Raw genomic sequence first — 24944 nt, forward strand, 5'->3', positions numbered from 1 at the left:
TAATGAATTTTGAAGATATTAGGCCCATTTGACCACAGAATTGGTATCAATTTGTATTTTGTGTTTTCAGAGACGAAAAGAAATTTCCACCAAAAATTGTTTATATAACTCCACGTTTTGATATACCCCCGGTGCATCCCGATTTTCGGCATTTTGAAGGTTTCATCCTTATTTTCTTACCCAAATGGCTGAAATTTGGTATTTGGCCTTTGTTGGGCTACAAAAATTTCATCCTTATTTTCTTACCCAAATGGCTGAAATTTTGTATTTGGTATTTTTTGGGCTACAAAAATTTCGCCTAGAAAATTGTCAGTGTAAGTCCACGTTTTGATATAGGCCTCATAGAACGGTACCTTCAGATTTTCGGTATTTTTACGTTTTTAGCCACATTTTGAGACCAAATTAGCTATAATTTGGCATTTAGGGTTCTTAGGAGCCAAAAAACGTATCTACTAAAAATCATGGACATAGGTCAATGTTTTGGTATAGGTGCCATATAACGGAACCGACTGATTTGAGGTATTCGGGCGTTGTTAGCCACATTTTCTGACCGAATTAGCTATGTTATGGCATTTAGTGTGCTTACCTACAAAAATTGTGGACACAAGTCTACGTTTTGATATAACCGCCATATAACGGTACCGCCCGATTTCAAGATATTTTACCCTTTTAGCTACATTTTCATACCGAATTAGGTATAATTGGCATTTATCGTCGTTAGATGCCAAGAAACTTACCTTTCAAAAATTGTGGACATAAATATGTCCATGATTTGGTATAGCCGCTCGAGTTGGGGTATTTTGACATGTTTTTTCAGACCGAAATAGCCACATTTGTGGACCGAACTAGCTGTAATTTGGCATATAGGGTTCTTTGTTGTAAAAAAAATTACCTACCAAAAATTGTGGACCTAGGTCCCTGTTTTGGTATAGCTCCGCCAGATTTAAGGCAATTAAATTTGCTGTAATTTGACATTTACTATTCCGCCGAAAGTTTTGGACATAGGCCTACGTTGTGACGCATGCCCCATGAATAACAAATAACGGTACCTCCCGATTTCAGGTACAGTCGGACCTCTATTATTCGTGATGGTAGAGTCCGGAGGCATTACGGATAATCGATTTTCTCGGATGATGGAGGCAATGCTTTTATGCCATATTGAACATATTTTTAAGTAACAAGTAAGAACGGCGTTAAGTTCGGTCTGGCCGCGGACCTATGCTGATAATTCTCTTCTGGAATATGTATTTTTTAACCCCATGGAAGACTAAATAATAAATGTCAGTCTATTGGTGGTATATTGACGTCACAACCTTCAAAATTACGAAAACAGGGAGGTACCTCTCTATGGTCGATATATCGAAACCTATACCGACGAATTTCAGTCAGAAAGGCTTTTACCTCCAACAAGGACTAAATACCAAATTTCAGCCATATCGGTGGGTTGCTGTGGCCACAACCTTCAAAATACTGAAAATCGGGAGGTATCGTTCTATGGGGGCTACACTAAGGCACGAATCGGACCTCTATTATCCGTGATGGTAGAGTCCGGAGGCATTACGGATAATCGATTTTCTCGGATGATGGAGGCAATGCTTTTATGCCATATTGAACATATTTTTAAGTAACAAGTAAGAACGGCGTTAAGTTCGGTCTGGCCGCGGACCTATGCTGATAATTCTCTTCTGGAATATGTATTTTTTAACCCCATGGAAGACTAAATAATAAATGTCAGTCTATTGGTGGTATATTGACGTCACAACCTTCAAAATTACGAAAACAGGGAGGTACCTCTCTATGGTCGATATATCGAAACCTATACCGACGAATTTCAGTCAGAAAGGCTTTTACCTCCAACAAGGACTAAATACCAAATTTCAGCCATATCGGGGGGTGCTGTGGCCACAACCTTCAAAATACTGAAAATCGGGAGGTATCGTTCTATGGGGGCTACACTAAGGCACGAATCTATACCGACTAATTTAGTTTTAGACCCCAAATGAAGACAAGATACCAAATTTCAGCCATTTCGGTGGAATATTGAGGCCACAACCTTCAAAATACTGGAAATAGGGAGGTACCGTTCTATGAGGGCTAATCCAACGAAGACTAAATAGAGACATCTATGGACAAGTCGAATACCACCTACTCAGCCCATATCCTTTTACCCAAAAATTATATATTCAAAATTATATTTGTTCCACAAACATCCCACTTCTTTCATATGTCTGAGTGCATCCAGATTCATATTAGCTCAATGATATGAGACCTATTGTTTATCGAGAGTCCGAACGGCGTGTTTTACGACACCACTTGTAGAGTAGTTTTACATGGCTGAAATACTCAGAAAATGTCACCAACATTACTGAGGGGGAATTTTGCCACCATTGTAAATTTGATGTTGCTTGGCCTGGGATTCGAACCGCAGGCTTACAGAATGCAAGGCGGGTGTGCGTACAACTGCACCACGGTGGCTCCTATATATTAAAAGGGGTTCTCAGAAACTTTAAACTTCTCTTGACATCACCTCTCGACTTTTGAACCTTGTATTTTTCCTTCAAAATACAACAATTAAATTAGGTCCGTAAAACCTCATCGCACTACTGCCTTTTTTTATACCAACAGCCTTTAGGCTAACGAGTAAAACCAAGCGTTTCCGAGGTTTTGGTTTCATCACTTACTCCCATTCGTATATGATTGATAATATCGCAAATAATCGCCCTCATACGATTATTATTCCACAAAACAGTTTTTGATTTTATAACGTTTTTTGCTTCTCCTGTAAAATTATTATTTTGTTAATTTCGTCTTTGCGGATTTATGGTGACGATATGTACACTTTCTTACGACGAAAATATGCCTCGACGAATTAATGGTTATAAACCCCAAACATGTGTAGACGTAATCCGATTCAGACAATTTGAAGTTGGATGGAGTGCACGATAGCTCTCGAATGGATTAAAAGGTTTGTCCAAAAGTTGGTCCTTGTAATATTTTCTCTAAACTTAGATCAAATCCGAAGACTCCTTCCACCCCAAAGAGGTAAATCACACGCAAAATTTAAGTGGAGCTTAAAGACATGTCACACATCGCTTTGACATTTTTGCAGCATGTTGTCCTTGCGGCCATACTTCCTGAATTGGGTATCCGATTGGGCCGAAACTTAGAACATCGTAAAAATTATTCCAAGCGCATATCAAGTTCCTAGAATGTCTATATTTGAAAACATCGCCAGGTACCTCTATCACAAATGTTTGCTTCGGTAAAACAATGTGGCTAACTTTCAAAATACAGAAATTCTGGAGGTACCGTTCCATGGGGCTATACCAAAACGTCGATGTATACCTACAAATTTGTGGCCGAAAGTTTTCAGACTCAATGATAACTAAATACCACATTTCCGATATTTCGGGAGGTACCGTTCTCTGGGGGAAATATCAAAACGTAGGCCTGTACGACGAATCTCAGTCAGAAAGCGTTTTACCTACAACAAAGACTTAATACCAAATTTGAGCCATTTCGGTGGGTTACTGTGGCCACAAAATTTAAAATACCGATAATTGGGAAGTACCGTTTTATGGGGGCTGTATGAAGGCGTGGACCTATACCGACAAATTTCTGGGAGAAAGTTTTATACCCCCAACGAAGACTAAATACCAAATTTCAGCCATTTCGGTGTGATAATGAGGCTGAAACCTACAAAATACCGTTCTATGGGGCCTATATATAGGCGTGGACCTATACCGACAGATTTCATATGGAACGTTTACTACCCCAAATGAAGACCAAATACCAAATTTTAGCCATTTCGGTGGAATATTGAGGCCACAACCTTCAAAATACCGAAAATCGGGAGGTATCGTTCTATGGGGGCTATATGAAGGCGTGGACCTATACCGAAAAGTTTCTGGGGGAAAGTTTTACTTTCCTAACAAATTGAAAAATTTAATTATACTCTCCATATTATGGTGGAGGGTATAAATAAACGGAGATTGCGAGGTTCGCCCAAAATCGAGATAGGGGCTTCCTTGGGAATTTCTTCCACCAACTAACATTTGATATTGCATGAACACCTGGCGGCATAAAGGGGGTTTCTCGTTAGATCCACCACAATTTGAAAATTGCTCAAAAACGCTCTTGCCGATTGGTGCAAAGAAATTGTGAATAAAAACGATCGCGGTGCTTCAAACGATGTTTGTGAGATTGCCACAGACGACGAATCTTGGATCTATGCTTAGGAACCCTAAGCAATACAGGAATCGACCGTTTAGGTCTTCGAAAGCGAGCAAAATCCAACGAAAGCTGTTTATGTAAGAAGCACTTCGAAGCAAATGGTCGCCTGTTTCTTCGCCTAAACTGACCGTGTGGCGACTATACGGCCTGAGAAATGTAGGACGGTTAATTCTGAGTGGTACACTACAATTTGTTTGCCCGAAGTCTCCTGAGAAACTATAAAAACGGACAAGAGAATCATGAAACATGACAATGCAAGGTCTCACACAACGATTCAAACCAGCGCCTGTTTGACCGATGACTTTATTTGATGCCAGCATATCAAGAAAAAAGGCATGGTAACGATTTTCGTCGCCAGAAGATGCTGTACAAGCGTTCAAAAGCCATGTTTTGGAGGTTTCTCAATCGGAATTGGAAAAGCGCTCCAACAATAGGTTTGAGCGCATAGAAAAGTGTATAAATTATGCTGCAGACTACTCGAGAGAACAATAAAACGCGATGTGCACGATAACTATCGTAAGGAGAGATTGACATTAGCCCAACCGTGCACATTGTCACCTAGGAAAATGCTATTTATTTTAAACCTGGGGCATTTAGGTTCACCGTTTACATTATACATGACAGATACTTTTTTACTTGTTAACAAACATTATTGAAAGTATTTGCTCCAGAAAAGAACGATATCTAACAAAACATGTTTAACAAAATGTTTACAAGAAAAAACACGAATTCAATAATGGAAGCAACCCTGAAATAACTACCACATCATTACAAAATGTTTAAAACATTTTTTAAACATATAAATAAAGGAATTAAGCCTATTCCCTTTAGAAAGAGTTATAGCTTTTACAATTTATTTAAGCATCTATTTGTTGAAACGTAAAAACCAGAAGTCCGTAAATCATATCATCTCGTACAAACATATGTATATTTATCATAAAATCAAATATTTACCATCCTACATTAACACAATTGTAATTTAAATACACAAAACAAAAACCGAGTAATAACTATTAACGAAAACAACACCTAATAAAAACTATCATGTGATGAAATTGTAATGACATCATTTTTCTAGTTTTTGTTTTTTTCTCCACGCCCTGCCGGCTTAATGGCAGTACATAAAACTTAATTCACTACCACGTACATAGATGTACACAGGTTTATGAATCCGGCAGAAATGAAAACAAAATTGTATTATAGTTTTAGTGTTACATGAGTTGGAATCGGTGGTTGCAAATCGCCTTTTTAGACATTCTGTTTTATGACGGTTAAATAAAATAGGTTGTTCTCGTTCGGTTTTGCTTGCGCTAGTAAACCTTGGTCTATGGCTATGTAATAAAGTGTAAACATGTATGCAGTAGGATTTTTGAGATTTGCTAAATCTGAGGAAATAAAGGCCAGAAAATAAACAGCAACAACATACACACAGAATGATGTGAACCAATCAACTGCTTAGAATGTGGTTCGCCGGTTACTCTGGGGAAAAAATAAATTGCAAAATATTTTTGTGTTTTCTTACTTGTATTATTTTGTGATTTACGAAAATGAAAACTTGTAGTTTTATGTAGCCGATGAAATTGGATATTTTGTCTCAAAGGTAATCAATTTAGGTTTTTCAAACTGATACATGTGAATTTCCCGTAAAAATGAAACTTACTATATGCCCATATACACTGGTAATTGTCCATATATGTATGAAAGTGAAAAGTGTGGGTTTGAACAAGTTTAAAGACGTTAATATTGACCTTCCGAAATTGTTATATCTTGCATCGAATTAAAACCTGCACAATAATTAAATTCTGGATATGCACTTACAGGGAAGCAACGCACAACATAGGCCCATCTTGTTAATGTTTGATATGGAAGTTTTTTTGGCAACTTAATCTTCGAAATATCAAATTACGCGTAGAGTAAAGTATGAAAGCAGTAAAAATAAATGACTTTACTACTAAAACATTAACTTATATCAAAACAAGAAAAAAAGTATCAGTCGGCTTTGCCGACAGAGATTTACCCTCGGCCTGTGTCAATTAAACACTTAAGTCCTACAATTTTTGGACGTATGAACCGACAAACATGAATTTGGATTAAAGCCCAAAAGTTTTGCGATGGAGATAGCTACTAGAATGGACATAGTTCATTTTGAATGTAGGTCCTACGTTGGGATTCATTCCTCTCGATAGATATTGCCCCTACCTGTCATTTCAGTTGGTCACCATATAATTTAGAGCAGTGATGGCCACCAACAACAACTTTCCTATGCCCACGGGCATACGACACACACATACACTGTAAACACATTCGTTCGGTTAATGCATTGTTTACGTTTCCACTCACACTAGCGCAAGTTATAATCTGCAAATGTGTGTTTTTGGCCATCACTGATTTAGAGCATTATTATATACTTGCCTATGAAAAACATAATATCTCTGTAAACAGAGCCATTAGGAGTACCTTTGGTATAAATTTCCAAAGGATCCCCGAACATACATAGTTTGGAAAAAATATTTCGAGAAACAAAGTTTTGACTAAAATCGGTTTTATGTGTAACAACATTTGTGGGGAGATACCGGAAGGAATGGACCTATAAGCACCACATTCTAATTTCAAAAAGGCCCATTTTTGAACATAATCTAGGCTTGGACAAAATATTTTGAGATCCAAAGTATGGACCAATACTCAAAATGGCAAAGAAATTCGTCGCTTTTCAGTGAAACATATTACACTGTGCGACAACAACAAAATAACCAGGTAAACTGAGTAGATTATGAAAGTAGAGCTAAAAATATGAGACACGTCTATCGGTGTTTTTAATGTTTACATCGGAAAGTAACTAAAGTAGGCGGAGCAAGTTCCGACCATTTCTAGTTTTTTCGAAATATTCGAGTTAAGATATCTTGGAATCCTTGCATTCTAGGTATTTAGTGTCTTTGGCAACTTTACTGAGGAGGATGTGAGGAATATTCTTGTTAAAAATTTTAACCCTCATGCGGTTCATCAAAGGGGTCTATTTGTCGAAAATCTTTCAAAACTCCTTTAAAATGTGATCATATCAAAACCAAATATTCTACAAAATTGTTTGTCATAAAATTTTATTAAAGGTCTCAGAATACACCAAATCTGTAAATCTTATCTAATCGCCAGAAATCTCCAAAAATTAAAAACACGTTTTAGGATTAAAGTCGGGCTTCGTCTGAGTTTATTCACAATTGTCCCACAAAACATAATTTTCGGGAGATGACGTCGGAGACAAAAATATTCTTCCTCAAATTTCACTATGGGTCATCAAAGAAATGTTATGTCTATTTACGTTATATATCATGAAAATGTCAGTATCAATTTTGCTGAAAAAAAAATAAAAATAATTCCCAATTTCTTTGATGACATTTTTGTCCTTCTTTTTTCGAGTTGATACATAAAAGTAATATGAAACTTGGTTCTGAGAAGTGTCAAAAGAAGAAAAATTCTACACAAAATGCCACTATGAGTTTCAGAATAAACCATATATCTAGGTATACTATTTTCTTATGAAAATGAGATTACAAATTTATATATTTTAGAACGAAATTATTTGTTTTAATTTTGGACTGTTATTTTTACATAATTCCATACTGGATCAAAATCTAACAAAATCCTTCACTTTTTGGGGATATTGTTAAAAAAAGAAATGTTCCAAATCAAATTGCACTATGAGTCTCTGAATAAAAGAAATCTGTAACCATAACATATCACTTTCGTAGGAGGCCTTGCCACCACAAATATTTCAAAAGCTATTTAAATGGAGCGCACAACACCTTCCGTATAAATTCGTAACGAAAACCCATCAATACGATATTTATGGTGTCCAATCAAACGACAATCTGGATACAATTTGTAAAATATGGCCCTAAACCCTATATCAAACAAGTAAGAAAAGTCTATAGTCGGACGGAGCCGACCATGGGATACCCTATACCACTATCCCTGGACAATCGCTCTCCACGGAACTTCTTTTCATAGATTGTGAAAATTAAATTATCAAATATCAGAGATGTAATGTATAATACTTATGACCAAAACCAAAAAGTTATCTAGCATGACAAAGACATTTTTGTAGCAGGATAGGAAAATTTAGTTCACACAATCTAAAATGTAATGAAACCCACTACTAGTACTACTACTTCAGTTGTTTAACCTCTACGTTATTGGAATTTTTACCAATTTCACACAAAAGTTTCAGTTCATTTAACCCGCTAAGTATTATCTGATCTTCACGTTGGTTTGTTTCTTCTTGGTTTCTTCTTCATCATAAACTCAAACATTGTTTAAAATTTTGCGGGTTATTATTTTGACCTACAGAGCCGCTACAAAATTGGATAAAATTTTGTTTGTGGTCCATTTCATTCCCTGAACTAATCACTTCTATTCTGGCCCGAACCCAACCTTCATAAAAAATTCGTTACAATCGGTCCATAATTGCGGCCTTAAGGTTGTTTACAATTTTTAGTGGACGGACACACATCGCTAAATCGCTTTATCTCGTCGAGATATGAATTTTGGCATACCAAATAAGGGGTCTAGGACGAATATTTCGTGGTGTTACATAAACTTTTGGAGAGACAATATGTAGCATGGGATAAAAATGTGGTTCTCTACACAGAACCCATTATATATTAGGCAGTAGGCCCGTTATCTAGCAAACACTTTATTGCAATTTACATCAGAGGAAAGGTCAGTAGTTTCTTTCCATATGTAGGCTACTTTGCGAAATATATATGTCCTCAAGGAATTAAAATATCGACCAAAAATAAAATTTTTATATTTTTCATACAAAAGTAATGGTCCATTTCACCCGCTAAAGAATATCAGATCATCATTCAAAATTGTAGGCATCTTTTTCGCTCATACTCTTACCCGGTGCAAAATTTCGTGACTATTGATGTAAAATTGCGACTTCTAGCGAGTTTATTACTACACTACAAACAAATAACGGAATATATTAGGCTGTAACTCTGTTATCTGATCATGCACACCAACATAGTTGGCATCATTTGAAAGGTCAAGCGTTCCACTTTCAAGTATATCTCACTTGTCCGGAATGTCACTTCCACGAATTAAGATATAAGCTGTATATTAAAAATTTTCACAATTTTCACACAAAAGTTTTGGTCCATTTAACCCTCTATATATTATCCGATCGCCATCTCAAATTGCAAGCTTCTCCTTTGTGATATACTCTTACCTTATTTAAAATTACGCGTTGATCGGACCATTATTGAGACCTACAGAGCCGCTAGAAAATTTGATAAATATTATGTTTTTGGTCCATTTCACCCACTAAATATTTCACGATCATCACCAATAAGAATAGGGATCTATTCTGATCTGAACCCGACCTCCATACAAAATTTCGTGACGATCGGTCCATAATTGCGGCCTGGAGCGTGTTTACAATTTATAATGGACAGACGGACGGACGGACGGACGGATGGACGGACAGACACACATCTCAAAATCGCTTTATCTCGTCGAGATATGAATATTGGTATACCACATTGGGGGTCTCCGACAAATATTTCGCGGTGTTACATGAATTTTTACCAAAACAAACTTATAACACCCTTTTCCACATTGTGGTATAGGGTATAAAAACAAGGGCTGATAAGAATTGTTATATGTTATGGTTACAGATTTCTTTTATCCATAGACTCATAGTGAAATTTGATTTGGAACATTTATTCTTTTTACCATATCCCCAAAAAGAGAAGGATTTGTTAGATTTTGGCCCAGTATGGAATTATGTAAAATTCCAAAATTAAAGCAAATAATTTCATTCTAAAAAATATATAAATTTGTAATCTAATTTGCATAAGAAAATTGTGTACCTAGTTATATGGTTTATTCTGAAACTCATAGTGACATTTTGTGTAGAATTTTTCTTCTTTTGACACTCTTCATATTACTTTTTAAGTTTCATATTACTTTCATGTATCAACTCAAAAAAAAAAGAAGGACACAATTGATACTGATATTTTCATGATATATAATGTAAATAGACATTTCATTTCTTTGGTGACCCACAGTGAAATTTGACGAAGATTACCTTTATCTTCGACGTCATCTCTGTAAAATTATGTTTTGTGGGACAATTTTGAATAAACTCTGATGAAGTCGGACTTTAACCTAAAACGTGTTTTTCATTTTTAGAGATTTCCTGCGATTAGATAAAATTTACAGATTTGGTGTATTCTGAGGCCTATAGTATAATTTTATGACTAACAATTTTGTAGCATATTTTGATTTGATACGGTCACATTTTAAAGGAGTTTTTGAAACATTTTCGAAAAAGGACCAAAAAGACCCATTTGATGAACCGCATGATGGTTAAAATTTTTAACAGAAATATTCCCCACATCCTCCTCAGTAAAGTTGCCAAAGACACTATATACCTAAAACGCAAGGTTTCCTAGATATCTTAACTTGAATATTTCGAAAAAAAAACTAGAAATTGGCAGAACTTGCTCCGCCTATTTGGTTACTTTCCGATGTAAACTTTAAAAACGCCGATAGTCGTGTCTCATGTTTTAGCTCTACTTTCATTCCCATCATGCCTGGCGTATTAAAATGTTCCATGAAATAATTATAGTTGCTTTATAGATCTATAAAGCAACAGGATTTGTCTTGGAACCTTACGTTTGTCATTCCGTTTGTAAATACTCTAAATAATCAATTTAGATCCCACAAAGTATATAGTTACGTGTATTCTTGATCAGCGAAATGGTTGTAAAAAATATTTGTACCAAAACTTGTATATATGTACAGGTCCACGTTTAAAGCTGCGCGCGACGCTTCATTTTATGGAATTTTGAAGCTATTTGTTCCATTTGGCCACAGAAATGATTGTAATTTAGGATTTCGTGTTTACAATTTTAAGTAATAATTATACCCTCAGCCTTTAGGCTAAAGAGGGTATTTACACTTTGATACGGCCAAAAATGTGCCTCATCGAAATAATGGTTTTAGACCCCAAGTATGTTTGTACGATATCCGTTTCAGACAATTTTGAGTCGATCTAGCAATGTCCGTCCGTCTGTCTGTCTGTCCGTCTGTCTGTCTGGCTGGCTGGTGCGCACGATAACTCTCGAACGGATCAATCGATTCGGTTCAAATTTTGGTTATCGAAATATTTTGTCCAGATTTGATTTAAGTTCGAAGATGGGCCATATCGGTCCACTCCTTCAGGTACCTCCCCCACAAAAGCTCAATAATGTTCGGAAAAATTGTCCGCACGATAACTCTTGAAGGGAGTAACCGAATTAGTCCATACTTTGCACATCGTGACGTTTCTACCAGACATAGATGAGGTTCCAATATGGACCCTATTGGTTCACTCTTTCGGGTACCTCCCACACAAAATTTTGCTTAAGTGCAGTTTAAGGCCTGCTCTCGAATCGCTTAGATTTTTGTTGCAGCCACTTGTATTCACTACCCCCATTACGACGATATAATTTTTTTCAGGAGTAAGTCCATATATCCTCAGAAATCAGCACGAAAACTGCAAACAACCCATATAATACATGTGTCGTAGTTGGAGTGCACGATAACTCTCGAACGGATCAACATATTTGGTTAAAATTTTGGGTATTTCAATATTTTGTCCAAACTTAGTTTAAATTCGAAGATAGACCATATCGGTCCACTCCTTCCGGTACCTCCCCCACAAAGGTTCAAAATTTTTCGCCAAGATTGTGGGCATGATAACTATAGAAGGGAATAACCGAATTGAGCCAAACTTTGCTATTGGTAATATTACTTTCAGGCATAGATCGAGTTCTAATATGGACTATATCGGTCCACTCATTTGAGTACCTCCCACACAAAATTTGGAAAAAGTATAGTTTAACAACTCCTCTCTGATCTTATTAATTTGTGACGCAGCAGGTTGCACTTGCGGCCCCTGTTACGACGTTGTAATTTTTTTTCGTGGGAAAGTCCATACTTCCTGAGATAATGACCCCAAAAGGTCCAGAAAATCCTTCCGGCACCACCTAAACTGGCTAATGTGTAAAATAACCCTTTAAGAGAGAAATCGATTTAGCCAAGACGAGTGCATTTTTTCCAAACTTTGGGTAGGGTGTACCCAAAGGAGTGATCCAGTACATATTCGGACCTAATACAAATCTGTAGGAAATATTTTTTTCTTTATTAGTCTATGGATATTTTCCTTACAGACTATATAATTAAATATGTTGTACTTAATTTTCTGAATTTAAATATATTACAATTTTACTTTTCAATTTTGTAAATTGAAACAAATTGAATTTGTAAATTGAAAAGTAAAATTGTAATATATTTAAATTCAGAAAATTAAGTACAACATATTTAATTATATAGTCTGTAAGGGAAATATCCATAGACTAATAAAGAAAAAAATATTTCCTACAGATTTGTATTAGGTCCGAATATGTACTACATCGGATCACTCCTATGGGTACACCCTACCCAAAGTTTGGAAAAAATGCACTCGTCTTGGATCATTCTGAATTTTGTTGCAACATGTAGTCTTTTGCGGCCCTTTCCATCCTGGAAAATTTTCCCAACAGCTAAAAAACCTACAGAAGTATTGTGTTAACTTTTTTTCTTCGGGTACGTGGCTGAGGGTATATCTCTGTCGGCTCAGCTGACTGATACTTTCTTACTTGTTTTCACAAGAAAATGCTGTAAGGCAGTACGAGGGGAACTAGGAAAATTTCGACGTGGATAATCACGGCAAGAGTGCATCGCTCAAATTAAATCTTAATCTATTAAATCTTTGTAAAGGACCATCCTATAGCACTATGAAGAACTGATTTAATGAGTCAATCGTGGTCGACACTCGCCAAAAAACGAAGGTCATGAGGATCGCACAATATCGGACGTTGTGCCAGAAAGAAATATAGCCGTGCGTGAACGGATAAAGCAAGATCGCCATGTTATATACCGTGAAATATAGGCACCCTTGGACATTTCTTCCACCAACTATCATTTGATATCGCATGAACACCTGGCCGCAAAAATGGATTTTTCTCGCTAGATCCATCAAAATTGGTCAATTGCTCAAAAACAGGCTCTTGTGGATTAGTGCAAAGAAAATGTGAATAAAAACATTCGCGGTGCTTCAAACGACATTTTTAAAATCGTCACAGACGAAACTTGGATATATGCTTAGGAGCCCGAAACGAAACAGGAATCGACCGTTTGGGTATTCGAAAGCGAGCCAAATCCAACAAAAATTGTTCATGAAAGAAGACCTTCAAAGCAAATGGTCGCCTGTTTCTTCGGCAAAACTGACCGGGTGGGACTTTACGGATTGAGAAATGTAGGACGGTTAATTCTGAGTGTTACACTATAATTTGTTTGCCTGAAGTCTCCTGAGAAATTCGAAAAATGATCAAGAGAAAACGAATCATTCTGCATCATGACACATGGATTCAAACCAGCGCACACTGGTCGAAACCACTGATCTAGCGGCGCGAAAGTCCAGAAATAAAACTATGAAATTGCGATATGTTTTCCATTGTATCGATTACAGACACTTTGCTGACAAAAATTTAGTTTTTTGACTTTTGTTGTTTCAAATATTCACTCAGTTGTTTACTATCAAATAAAAAAAAATGGCTGCATCAGATTTTAAAAAAAATTGTTGCTAAAAAATTGCCTTTATATTTGTTTAAATGTTAAATAAATTCGTAATAAAACTGAACATAATTTATTTTTAATTGATAGCGAAGGGTGTGACTTAAATTATAAAAAATAGTTTTGTGTCAGGATGTACATAGTTATATAGCAATAAAAATTCAAAAAATTAATTTTTGTAGGGTTTTTATGGGTTTTACGCGGCTTTTCCATAGAGTGTATCTTGTAAGCTTGGCCGAACTTGTGTTCGATTATTTTTTGGGGAATTGAATTGGACTCTTTGGATACGGAATAACCACATTAGGGCTGCAAATATTTGCAAATCTTCCGATGACTGTAATTTTAAAATATGGGATTTTGCTTGAAATTAATACTAGTTTAGCTTGGCATTTGTATGTGAGCTATATCAAAATATGGACCTATCATGAGAAATTGTTGCAAGGAGGAGTTCTACTCCCGGAGACCCTAAAATACCATATTATAGTTAAATCCGGTAATAAATATGGGATAACAAGTAAAAATTCAATGAATCAAAGCATAAATCAACATTGAAAATGTTTTTTAAGAAGATTTTACACGCAGTGATAACACGGAATGCAAAATAACAGCCAAGTCGGTTGAAAAATGTGGTCATGATATTCAATATACCTTAAATCGGGAGGTACGGTTACATGGGGACAATATCAAAACGTGCACCTATGTCCATAATTTTTGGTGGAAATGTTTTGTGACCACTAGGAATCCTAAGTACAAAATTACAACTATTTTGCAACGAAAATGTGGCTTAAATCCTCCAATTATTAAAAATCGGAAGGTACCGTTATATGGGGGCTATACCAAAACATTAGCCAATATTGTTCACATTTGGCACATTATTACCCACAGACACAGGCTGTGTTTGTGCAAATTTTCTGTAACATATCTCAATTCGCTTTTAAGTTATTAATTGCAAAAGCGTTTAAAACCATTTTTAGGAGGTGTCTCAATCAAGCCACTGTAAACAACCCAACACATGGTCGTATGTCAAACTTTCCTGGGTACGCTTAGGCTTAAACTATCAAACTTTCCAAAAAAAAAATGTCAAATTATGATGGCGACGCCTGGGTGTTGCTTAGGCCAGAAAGTTATCTAGTGCCCTTTGTACCACCCGATTTCTGTTATTATACCCTCCACCATAGGATGGGGGTATATTAAGTTTGTCACTACGTTTGTAACTATACGAAATAATCATTGTAGACCCCACAAAGTATATATATTCTTGATCAGCGTGCAATTCTACATCGATATAGCCATGTCCGTCCGTCTGTCCGTCTGTCCGTCTGTGGAAATCACTCTAGCGTCCGAGCGGATTGACGTAGGAGGATGAAATTTTGGGAAAATCTATTATATGTACGTAGGACTTTTGGTATTGAAAGCGGGCTATGTAGGTCCACGCTTTCGTATAGCCCCCATACAAAATGACGCGTGACGCGTCGTCGTTTTAAGGAATTTTTAAGATATTTGTCCCATTTTACCACCCAATTGGTTGTAATTTGGTATTTTGTGTCTCCAGAGGCCAAAAAACATTCCTACCAAAGTTGGTTTATATAGGTCCACGTTTTGGTATAGCCCCCATATAACGCCCCATAAAGTACGCGTCATTTTAATATATTTTTAATATATTAGTCCCATTTGACAACAGAATCGGTTGTAACTTTGTATTTTGCATTTCCAGAGGCTAAGAAACATTTTTACCATAAAATGTTTATATATAGCCCCATAGGACGATATCTGCCGATTTTCGGTATTTTGAAGGTTTTGGTCTCATTATCACACCGAGATGGCTGAATTTTGGTATTTAGTCTTCATTTGGGGTATAAAACTTTCCCCCAGAAATTCGTAGGTATAGGTCCACGCCATCATATAGCCCCCATAGAACAGTAGCTTCCGATTTTCGGTATTTTGAAGGTTGTGGCCACATTAATCCACCGAAATGACTGAAATTTGTGGTGGAGGGTATAAAAAGTTCGGCCCGACCGAACTTAACGCTTTTCCTACTTGTTTTTTATCTACATTTTCGGTTGGAATATGCTATTATTTCGCCTGTGGGATTCCTATTCCCCCATAAAATGTTACAGCTAGATTTCACGTATTTTGGAGTTTTTTAGCAATATTTTCAAACCGAATTTGCCATGATAGGTACACAGTAATCAAGAAACTTCTCCAACAAAAAGTTTGAACATGGGTCCACGAGGCTATACAAGCCCTCATATAATGCACAGATAAGCCATTTGTTTGCATGCAGGTCAAGTTCGAACATGCTCTATGATGATATTGCACCATTTTTGTTATTTTGTAAGTCTAAGCCATGTACAGTATTGGTCACATAATTAGCGCAATTTTCGCGCTACATCAACGATTTTTGGTACATAGGAAAAAATTCCCCAGTACAAATCCGCTCGCTAGCAAATTTTTGGTTGTTGTGGACAAATGTTATCGCGGTTTTACTTCTGCTTTTAAGAAAAAATTATTATAAAAACGCTAATTATTTTATTGACCACAATTGTCACTAAAACGCAATCACGAATTGACGTCATTAAGTACATTGCATAATATTTATAAAATGTTACTCAGCCTTCGCAGAATTTACAAAAAAATTTACAAAATTTTAAATGTAATCCGAATTTTTTCAAAATGTAGGTCCATTTAGCCGTCAAAAATTACAAAAACAATAACAGTTTTAAATAAAGGCTTCACGGGGATTCAAATGAGACCAAACTTATAATCATCGGGATAGTAGTTAGGATATTATAGCCAAAATAAGCACATATTTGTGTTACAAAAAACAAATTTTGATTTAGAATAATAGTTTTCACATGCATTCTAGAGTTGAAACTATTGGAAAAATCTATAGGAGTAATTCTTTTATTTTTCTTGAAACTCCCAAGAAAATGGGCGGATTTTGCTTCATCTACATTCACATTGAAAGTTTCCCATTGAGGAAAGTTATACGGTTGTTGAAATAAATCATTAGACTTCTTAAACGAAAATAGAGTTCAAATAAACCGTTTTAATTTATATGCATTATTAAAAAATGTGTAAATCGTGTAATTATCAAAATCGTTTTGTCCGCATGTGATTTTCATGTACAGCAAGACCATATCTTTTAATTTGTATATATTTTTCGAAATATAACTTGGACGCTTAGATGTAGCATCGTCTGCATCTAAGCAATAAAAAACCTATAAAACATCTCTAATTTGCGCAAAGTACAAAAAATTTTGTTCTGCATCCTGTTTCAGTGTCACCACGAAAGTCTACATGGATATATATCTATTTCAAGGCGATCAATCAGGAACCGTGGATGTAGCATCACACACTATTTTTTGGGATAAAATTAATGTAGCTCCCTTATTAGTGAAGTTTTTAAATCTCTATTTCCGCAAAAACGAAGATGCTGCACTAGTTTTTTCATTGCAGTGGAAACGGCCCCCAGAATACGCGATAAAATGCGCCATATTTTCGAAAACAATTTTAGGTGATTTTCCTACCTTGGAATTTCTCGTATCTCACGTTTTAGTAGATGGAATTTTACGAGTAAAGATATATTAGATCCGCAATGTAAAATCTAAAATTTGCACTCAAGTATGAGTAAATCGAATGACAATTGTAAAAAATAGGCCCGAAAAATATGATTTTTAGAAAATTGCTCGCACAAAATTTGGATGCAGATTTCTGTGAAGCAGTGTAGGCTACATTCACGACACATATATCAAAAAACTCAGAATCGCGATTTCTACAATCCTATATATGATTTTTTGAAAAACGTATTTGCGGAACGAAATTAGAAGACAATTCCAAAAAACACTTAAAATTTGGCTTCAAAATGTCAGTATCATTTAATGGTAGACGCAGATCAAACTTTGAAAAGTTATAAACAGGTGAGATGATCCTTATTTAGTTGCCTTCTACATTTACTTTGACAATATTATCGTAAAAGTGTGGTTTAATCACAAATCGGAAGAAAACAAAAAAAAGACACGTTGGCTTCAACCCACTTTTACTCATTATTTAACATAAATGTAGCCACAGCTCCCACGCAAATAACTTTTAAGGGTAATTTTTTTGCCAAGTCTAAAAACATTTCATTTTAACCGAAAGTATTTAATTTGTATAATATTCAACCACATTTCGCAAGTTGTTAAAGGCTAAACCTTGGCTTCAACTATGTTAAATTTTCAAAAATATTGCCCATATACACACTTTCATACGGGCAAAATGTGCCTCATCGAAATAATGGTTTTATACCCCAAGTATGTTTGGACGAAATCCGTTTCAGGCAATTTGGAGTCGATTTAGCAATGTCTGTCCGTCTATCTGTCTGTCTGGCTGGCTGGTGCGCACGATAACTCTCGAACGGATCAACCTATTCGAACCAAATTTTTGGTATCGCAATATTTTGCCTAAACTTAGTTTAAGTTCGAAGATGGGTTATATGGGTCCACTCCTTCCGGTACCTCCTCCACAAAAGTTCGAAAATGTTCGGAAAAATTGTGCGCACGATAACTCTTGAAGGAAGTAATCGATTTGGTCCATCGTAAAATTTCAACCAGACTTAGATGAGGTCCCAATGTGGACTCAATCGGGCCACTCATTCGGGTACCTACCACACAAAAATGCGGAAAAGTTCAGTTTAGGACCAGCACTCGAATCGCTTTGATTTTTGTCTTAATAACTTGTATTTACTGCCCCCATAGGAAGGTACAAGCCCAATTAGCGGCAAGTCCATACTTTCTGACTAAATGGCCTGAAAGGTTCAAAAACCCCTATGACACTGTGTACAGTGGTTGGAGCGAAAGATAACTCTCGAACGTATCTGTCGATTTGGTCCAAAATTTGGCCTTCGTAATATTTTATCCAATTTTAGTTTAAGTCCGATAATAAGTCATATCGGTCCACCCCCACGGTGCTCCTGAATCAAATTTAAATGGAAGGTGCGTACACCTGGACGTTTTTGCGGATTATGAAGCTACAATATCCATAGATGAGAAAAATAAAAAAAAAAAACAAAAAAATCGCCGGAGCGTTTTTTAAATAAATCGCGATTCAAGTTGACATTTTTAGGGGTTGTTTAGGTTTCCACGATTTTGCTTAGAAACCGCAAGTCCTATCAAAATGAGACTGAAGAAAATGTTGTAGCTATGAACATTTTTTACAAGACTGACCTTTATGGGTTTTATGACCTTTTTCGTAGGTTTTACCATTTTTGTGATATTGAAGTTCAAATTGGACAATGCACTGACTGTATCGCCTCTTATAAAACCATGCCATGAAGGGTGCTCCTTAACTAACTTTTAATGAAACCCGCTTACACAGGGGAAGTTTTTGTGAATTCTGAAACAGCAATGTTCATAGATGAGAAAAATCCTAAAACAAACGAAATCGCTGTAGGGATTTTTAAATAAGTCGCGGTCAAAATTCACATTTTTATGTGTTTTTTAGGTTTTTACGATTTTGCTTGGAAACCGCTAGTCCAATCGAAATGGAGCTAAAGAAAATGTTGTAGCTGTGAAAATTCTCTACAGGATTGTCGTTAATTATATTGTTCTCAGGCTGTACCATTTTTGAGATAAAGAAGCTCAGTTTACATTTTTAGTTTTTTTGTTAGGGTTTCGCGATTTTGCTTGAATACGGCAAGTCTTATCGGCATGGGACCTGCGAAAATCTTATAGCTGTGAAAATTCTCTACAAGACTGGCTTATGTAATTTTTCCTAGGTTGTACCATTTTTTTAGATATATAAGTTTAAGTTGTGAAATTGCAATCATGACATTGTTTTATAAAGAGACGATACAGAATTGAATTTGAATTGTTCCAATTTCAACTTCTATATTTCAAAAGTTGTAAAACCTACGAATATCATTAAGGCCAATCATGTAGAGAATTTTGATAGCTACAACATTTTTTTTATTCTCATTTTGATAGGACTTGCGGTTTCCAAGCAAAATCGCAAAAACCTAAAGAACCCCTAAAAATGTCAACTTGAATCGCGATTTATTTAAAAAGCGCTCCGGCGATTTTTTTTTTTTGTTTTTTGATTTTTCCCATCTATGAACATTGTAGTTTCAAAATCCGCAAAAACTTCCCAGGAAGGTGCTTACACTTCCATTTAAATTTGATTCAAGAGCACCGTGCCCCTTCAGGTACCTCCCCCACAAAAGTTCACTAATGTTCGTTAATATTGTGCGCAGGATAACTCTTGAAGGGAGTGATCGATTTGGACCATACTTTACACATCCTAATATATCTACCAGATATAGACCAGGTTCGAATATGAAATATGTTTGTGGACTCGGTTACCTCCCACTTAAAATTTCGGATAAGTTCACATTAAGACCTGCTCTCGAATCGCTTTGATTTTTGTTGAAGAAACTCACGACGGTAAAAGTTTTTTCAGGGGCAAGTCCATACTTCTTGAGAAAACACCCGAAAGGTGTAAAAACACCTATGGTACCATATGTAGTAGCTGGAGAGCACGATAAATCTCGAACTGATCAACCGATTTAGTCTAAAATTTGGCCTTCGTCATATTTTGTCCAAACTTAGTTTCAGTTCGAAGATGGGCAATACCGGTCCACTACTTCCCCCAATATTTAAAAAAATTCACTAAAATGGTATGCACGATATCTCTTGAACGGGGCAACCAAATTTAATTTAACTTCAAAATGGCCCATATCGGGCCCCTCCTTACGGTACCTCCCCCACACAAGTTCAACATTTGTGTCTAAGTGCAGTTTGTGTCTAAGTGCACTTCAACATTTGTGTCTAAGAGCAGGGTCTGATCGAAGATCTTTTGGATATGAATACTGATGCTGTTCGGTGTGGTCCTGTTTACAGCGATATTATGTTTTCCGTGGACAATGCTTCCATGCTTTCTGTCATACTGGTCCATAAGTTATACGATGACCCACTGAAATGACTACTGGGCCAGATATCTATCTAACAGATATGACTTCCAAATTAAGGTCCACTTCCACAACAGACTATTTCGGCCCATGACTTCAAGAACCTCCTCCGCAATACTTTTGAACTTTAATCCTAATCCACATTTTTGTGGACAAGTTCAAATACCCAAAAAGGGTCACAAAATTCTGAAAAGACACTAAATACATTCGATATGTCGTAAATAGGCTGAGGGTATATCTCTGTCGGCAAAACCGACTGATACTTTTTTACTTGTTTTTTTATGTTAATTGATTTTAATGAAAAAATCTTAGGATGTGCTAATTGAAACAACCGCGGATGATACTATTTAAATATATTATTGAGTCTGCTTTGGCACATCTTAGGGAAGAATTTTGAATCCAAAAATCTTTCGATATGCCCCAATAAAACCCTTAACAGGCTAAAATAATTTAACTTCAAGGGGGTGTGCTAATTATGTGACCAACGTTGTATTATAATGTGTTAAATGAAATGAAAGTTATCATTGATCATAAAAATTCTCTACAAATATTATGGACATTGGTCCAAGTTTTGGTCTCCATTATACACCCCATTTAATGGTATCATCATATTTAGGGAGTTTTAAGGTTTTAGCATATATGGTTGTCGAGGGCTTAATGATATGGATGGATATTTTGGTATCGTCCCATATATTTATTTGTGATCATACTTACGTTTGGTTTGACATAATCTTAGCAGGAATTGAATAAATATTTGCGTCCTTACCTGTAACAGAAATATAGACTTATATTAGTTATTAGTCAATAATACTGCATTTGGAATTATACAAAGATATAAATACATTTTTAAGGAAAGCAAGATAATGTCTGTAAATATAATATAGACAAATAATCTACTTTCTGGTCCCCATTCATTACTTCCATTACCATTTCTAGATTCTACTGTAAAAAATCTTAAACCACTTTTAAGCCGATGATGATGTCTTCTTTATATGAAAAAGTAAAATAAGTAAAAAAAATATTATACCCATTTTCAGTGGAACGTGCTTAGTTCACATTTAAAGAATATTTGGGTCAACATATGTAATGTCATTAGGAAAGAAATACGTAAGGGAGGAATATCCTTACATAAAATCCATTATGTCACAGAATAAAAAAAACATAGAATAAAAGAAAATAATTCCTACAAAATCTTTGAAACTAGAACACCAGTGTTAAACTCAGAATATAATACTGGCTTTGTGCCAACAAACAACCTACAACTAATGTTACCAAAAAATCTAAAAAAAACGGAACGAACAAAGATTCATGAATGGATGTGCATTCAAGAGAAAATACCATAGGCAAAGGCTGACATTAAGCAAGCAGCCTACCATCAGTGCAGCCAGCACGGCTGGCACCAAACAGATAAAATTACTCCGTATTATGCTAAAAAACGGAAGTGCAGACAGCACAGGATATACAACGAAAGGACTAGAGCGTAGTGCCGGATTGAAGGTTACCAGCCGGTAGTAACTACAAAACAGCAACAAAAAATGGGACTATATTTTGCATAACTATGCAAAAGCAGCATAAAGTTTCGATGAGGCAAAACTTTATTATAGAACATGCATATTTCAGAACAATGTACCGCCCCCAAAAGAGTGGCAGTATTATTGTATGCAAAAAAAGAAAAACGGAACAAAGACGAAGCTCTTACTGCTGCTGCAATTCGTGACAGCAAAAAATAATACCAAAAATAATGGCTGGAAAAAGTTTTTTATTTAAAGTTGCTTGCTTTTTTGTACAACAAAGTGCAACTATGCATAATTTTTGGACGAACAAAAATATTGGCACAACAAAACAGAAACAAAATTGGATGAAAATCATGACAAAATCATCATCTTTGCATCAATGTTGCCTTTATAGCAAAAATTTATTATTGAACATTGAATACAAAAAAAAAAAAAAAAAAAAAAAAAAACAGTGAAACAAATTCAGTTCCTGTAAATGAATTACTAAAATTTGTTAAAGTTCAAAGTTGAGGTTATTGCAAAAGTTTTTCAATGCATTTACAACAAAGGAAACAACAATTTGTACAAAGTTCATTTATACACTTTGAATTCGTGGAAATTAATGTTCATTCGGTGAACTTCATTTAGCAAGTTCTCGAAAAAAATATATATCAGTGAATTTTGAACAATTTTCCTTTGTAAAGTAAAATGACACAAAAGTCAAGGTAAATGAAAAAACTTAAATTAAATTAAAACATTGGATAAAAAAATATCCGACCTCAAAAACAGTGACAACATATCGCTCATTTACTCAAAGAGGGACACATCTCAAAAATGCAGTTTCGAGAAAAATGCGTTTTAAGTTGAAGATTGAAATTTGACTTCCCATCTTAAAAAGATTATTACACAAACACTAAAATAAGTACTTGAATCATACTTTGTAAACATCTAGCCAGATATCAGTGCCAAGAACAAACATGATTTGAAGTGTTTTAGAACTTTATAAACTCAAAAACATTTTTGTTGAATTATGACAAACTCGTAGTAAATGTGCTGTAACTCGTTGAGTTTTAGAGATATCAACAAGAAAATTTGACACAAGATAAAATAGAATTCGTGGAAAAAATAAAAATTGTTAACTCAGAAAACGCATTTTATAATTTATGCCACTCTTTGAGTAAATGAGCGATATGTTATGGTGTGTTGAACACTAACGAACATAAATTGTGGCGTATGTATAATGTGAATCATTGACGCAAATATAATTAAAAACTTTTGTATATTTCTTTTATGTAATTTTTCTAATCGAAAGAGTGGAAATCCATCCAAATGATTTGACAATATTTGAAGAGTAAAATGTGTGAAAACAGCAATAGTTTTTGTCATAGTGGAATGATTATGCATCCTTTTAATATATGTACCTCTGTGCCCAGATGCAACCAGGTCTTGTTACGTCTAAATAGATTGTGAAGAAAGGTGAGCGGGTTTAGCTGACATATGCAGCGTTCGTGCGGTGCCAGTCAACATGCATTTTTGAAGAACAATTTGAAGAACAATATTGGGTGGTGCAATGGTATGCACACCAGCCTTGCACGCAGAAGGTCGTGGGTTCGATTCCCCGACTAGGCAACATCAAATTTTCAACAGTGGCAAAATATCCCTCAGTAATGTTGGCGTCATTTCCTGAGTATTTCAGCCATGTAAAACTTCTCTACAAGTGGTGTCGTAGGACACGCCGTTCGGACTCGGCTATAAACTGTAGGTCCCATATCATTGAGCTAATATGAATCGGGGTGCACTCATTGATATGAGAGAAGTCTCCCTTGTCCCGTATGGGATGTTGTGGAACAATGTTTTTTTTTAATATGGACACCGTTCCGAATACGGAAAAAGATGCCTGAGAGTGACCACTTTCACTCCATATATACTTTTCTAAATTTATTGTAATTACACGAGTAAAAATGGGTGCTTTTTCTTATCGATTCCATTTTACTTATACATTTTTATATGAAAGTGATCTATACACGAAAAACCAAGTTTTTGTTTTTAAAAAGAATTTAAAAAAGGTATATATTTTTAATATTTAATTTAAACAGAAAATTAAAAAACCCTTTTTAATTTACTTTAATATAGTAAAACTAGTAAAAAAAAGTATCAGTCGCTTTGCCGATAGAGTTATACCCTCAGCCTACGTGAATTGAAACTTTCATCTAAGGACAGATCGAATGTATGTATTCTTTTCCGAATTTTGTGGCACTTTTGGACATTTGAAAAGTGTTTCCGAGGAGGTACTTGAAGGAATGGAGCGACATAGTCCATTGTGGAAGTGGATCTTATTTTGGGAGTCATATCTTTTGGATATATATTGCGCCTATTAGCCATTTCGTATAACTTTTGGACCTGTACGCCAGGAAGCATGGACTTGTCCACGGAAAACATAATATCGCTCTAAACAGGACAGCATCGGTATACATTTCCAAAGGATCTTCGAACTTACACTAACTTGCTCTTAGACACAAATGTTGAAGTTTTGTGGGGGAGGTACCCTAACTAAATTTGGACAAAATATAAGTAGATCCAAAGTTTGGACCAAATTAGTTGCCCCGTTCAAGAGATAT

At 35.6% G+C, this 24944-nt stretch overlaps 2 protein-coding genes across 15 annotated transcripts in view; both read right to left on the reverse strand.

Annotated features, from left to right (window-relative positions):
• Nucleotides 1–24944, reverse strand: part of cpx (synaptic transmission protein complexin) — a 1026747-nt gene that overhangs the window by 752788 nt on the left and 249015 nt on the right. Inside the window, exon 1 of one of the 14 annotated variants that reach the window (XM_073958840.1) lies at nucleotides 21548–21599. The exons of the other annotated variants lie outside the window; for them this stretch is intronic. The gene's annotated coding sequence lies outside the window, so the exon portion shown is untranslated. Of the gene's footprint in view, nucleotides 1–21547; nucleotides 21600–24944 lie in introns of those variants that run through there. 14 annotated transcript variants of the gene reach the window in all.
• LOC141389178 (lamin-C-like) overlaps nucleotides 21528–24944 on the reverse strand; it is a 120995-nt gene continuing 117578 nt past the window's right edge. The window contains exon 2 of the mRNA XM_073960313.1: nucleotides 21528–21599. Coding sequence (XP_073816414.1) covers nucleotides 21528–21599 — 72 coding nt within the window. The remainder of the gene's footprint in view (nucleotides 21600–24944) is intronic.

Source organism: Musca autumnalis, unplaced genomic scaffold (genome assembly GCF_047663935.1).
Source record: "Musca autumnalis isolate F117 unplaced genomic scaffold, ASM4766393v1 scaffold_1, whole genome shotgun sequence".
NCBI lineage: Eukaryota > Metazoa > Arthropoda > Insecta > Diptera > Muscidae > Musca > Musca autumnalis.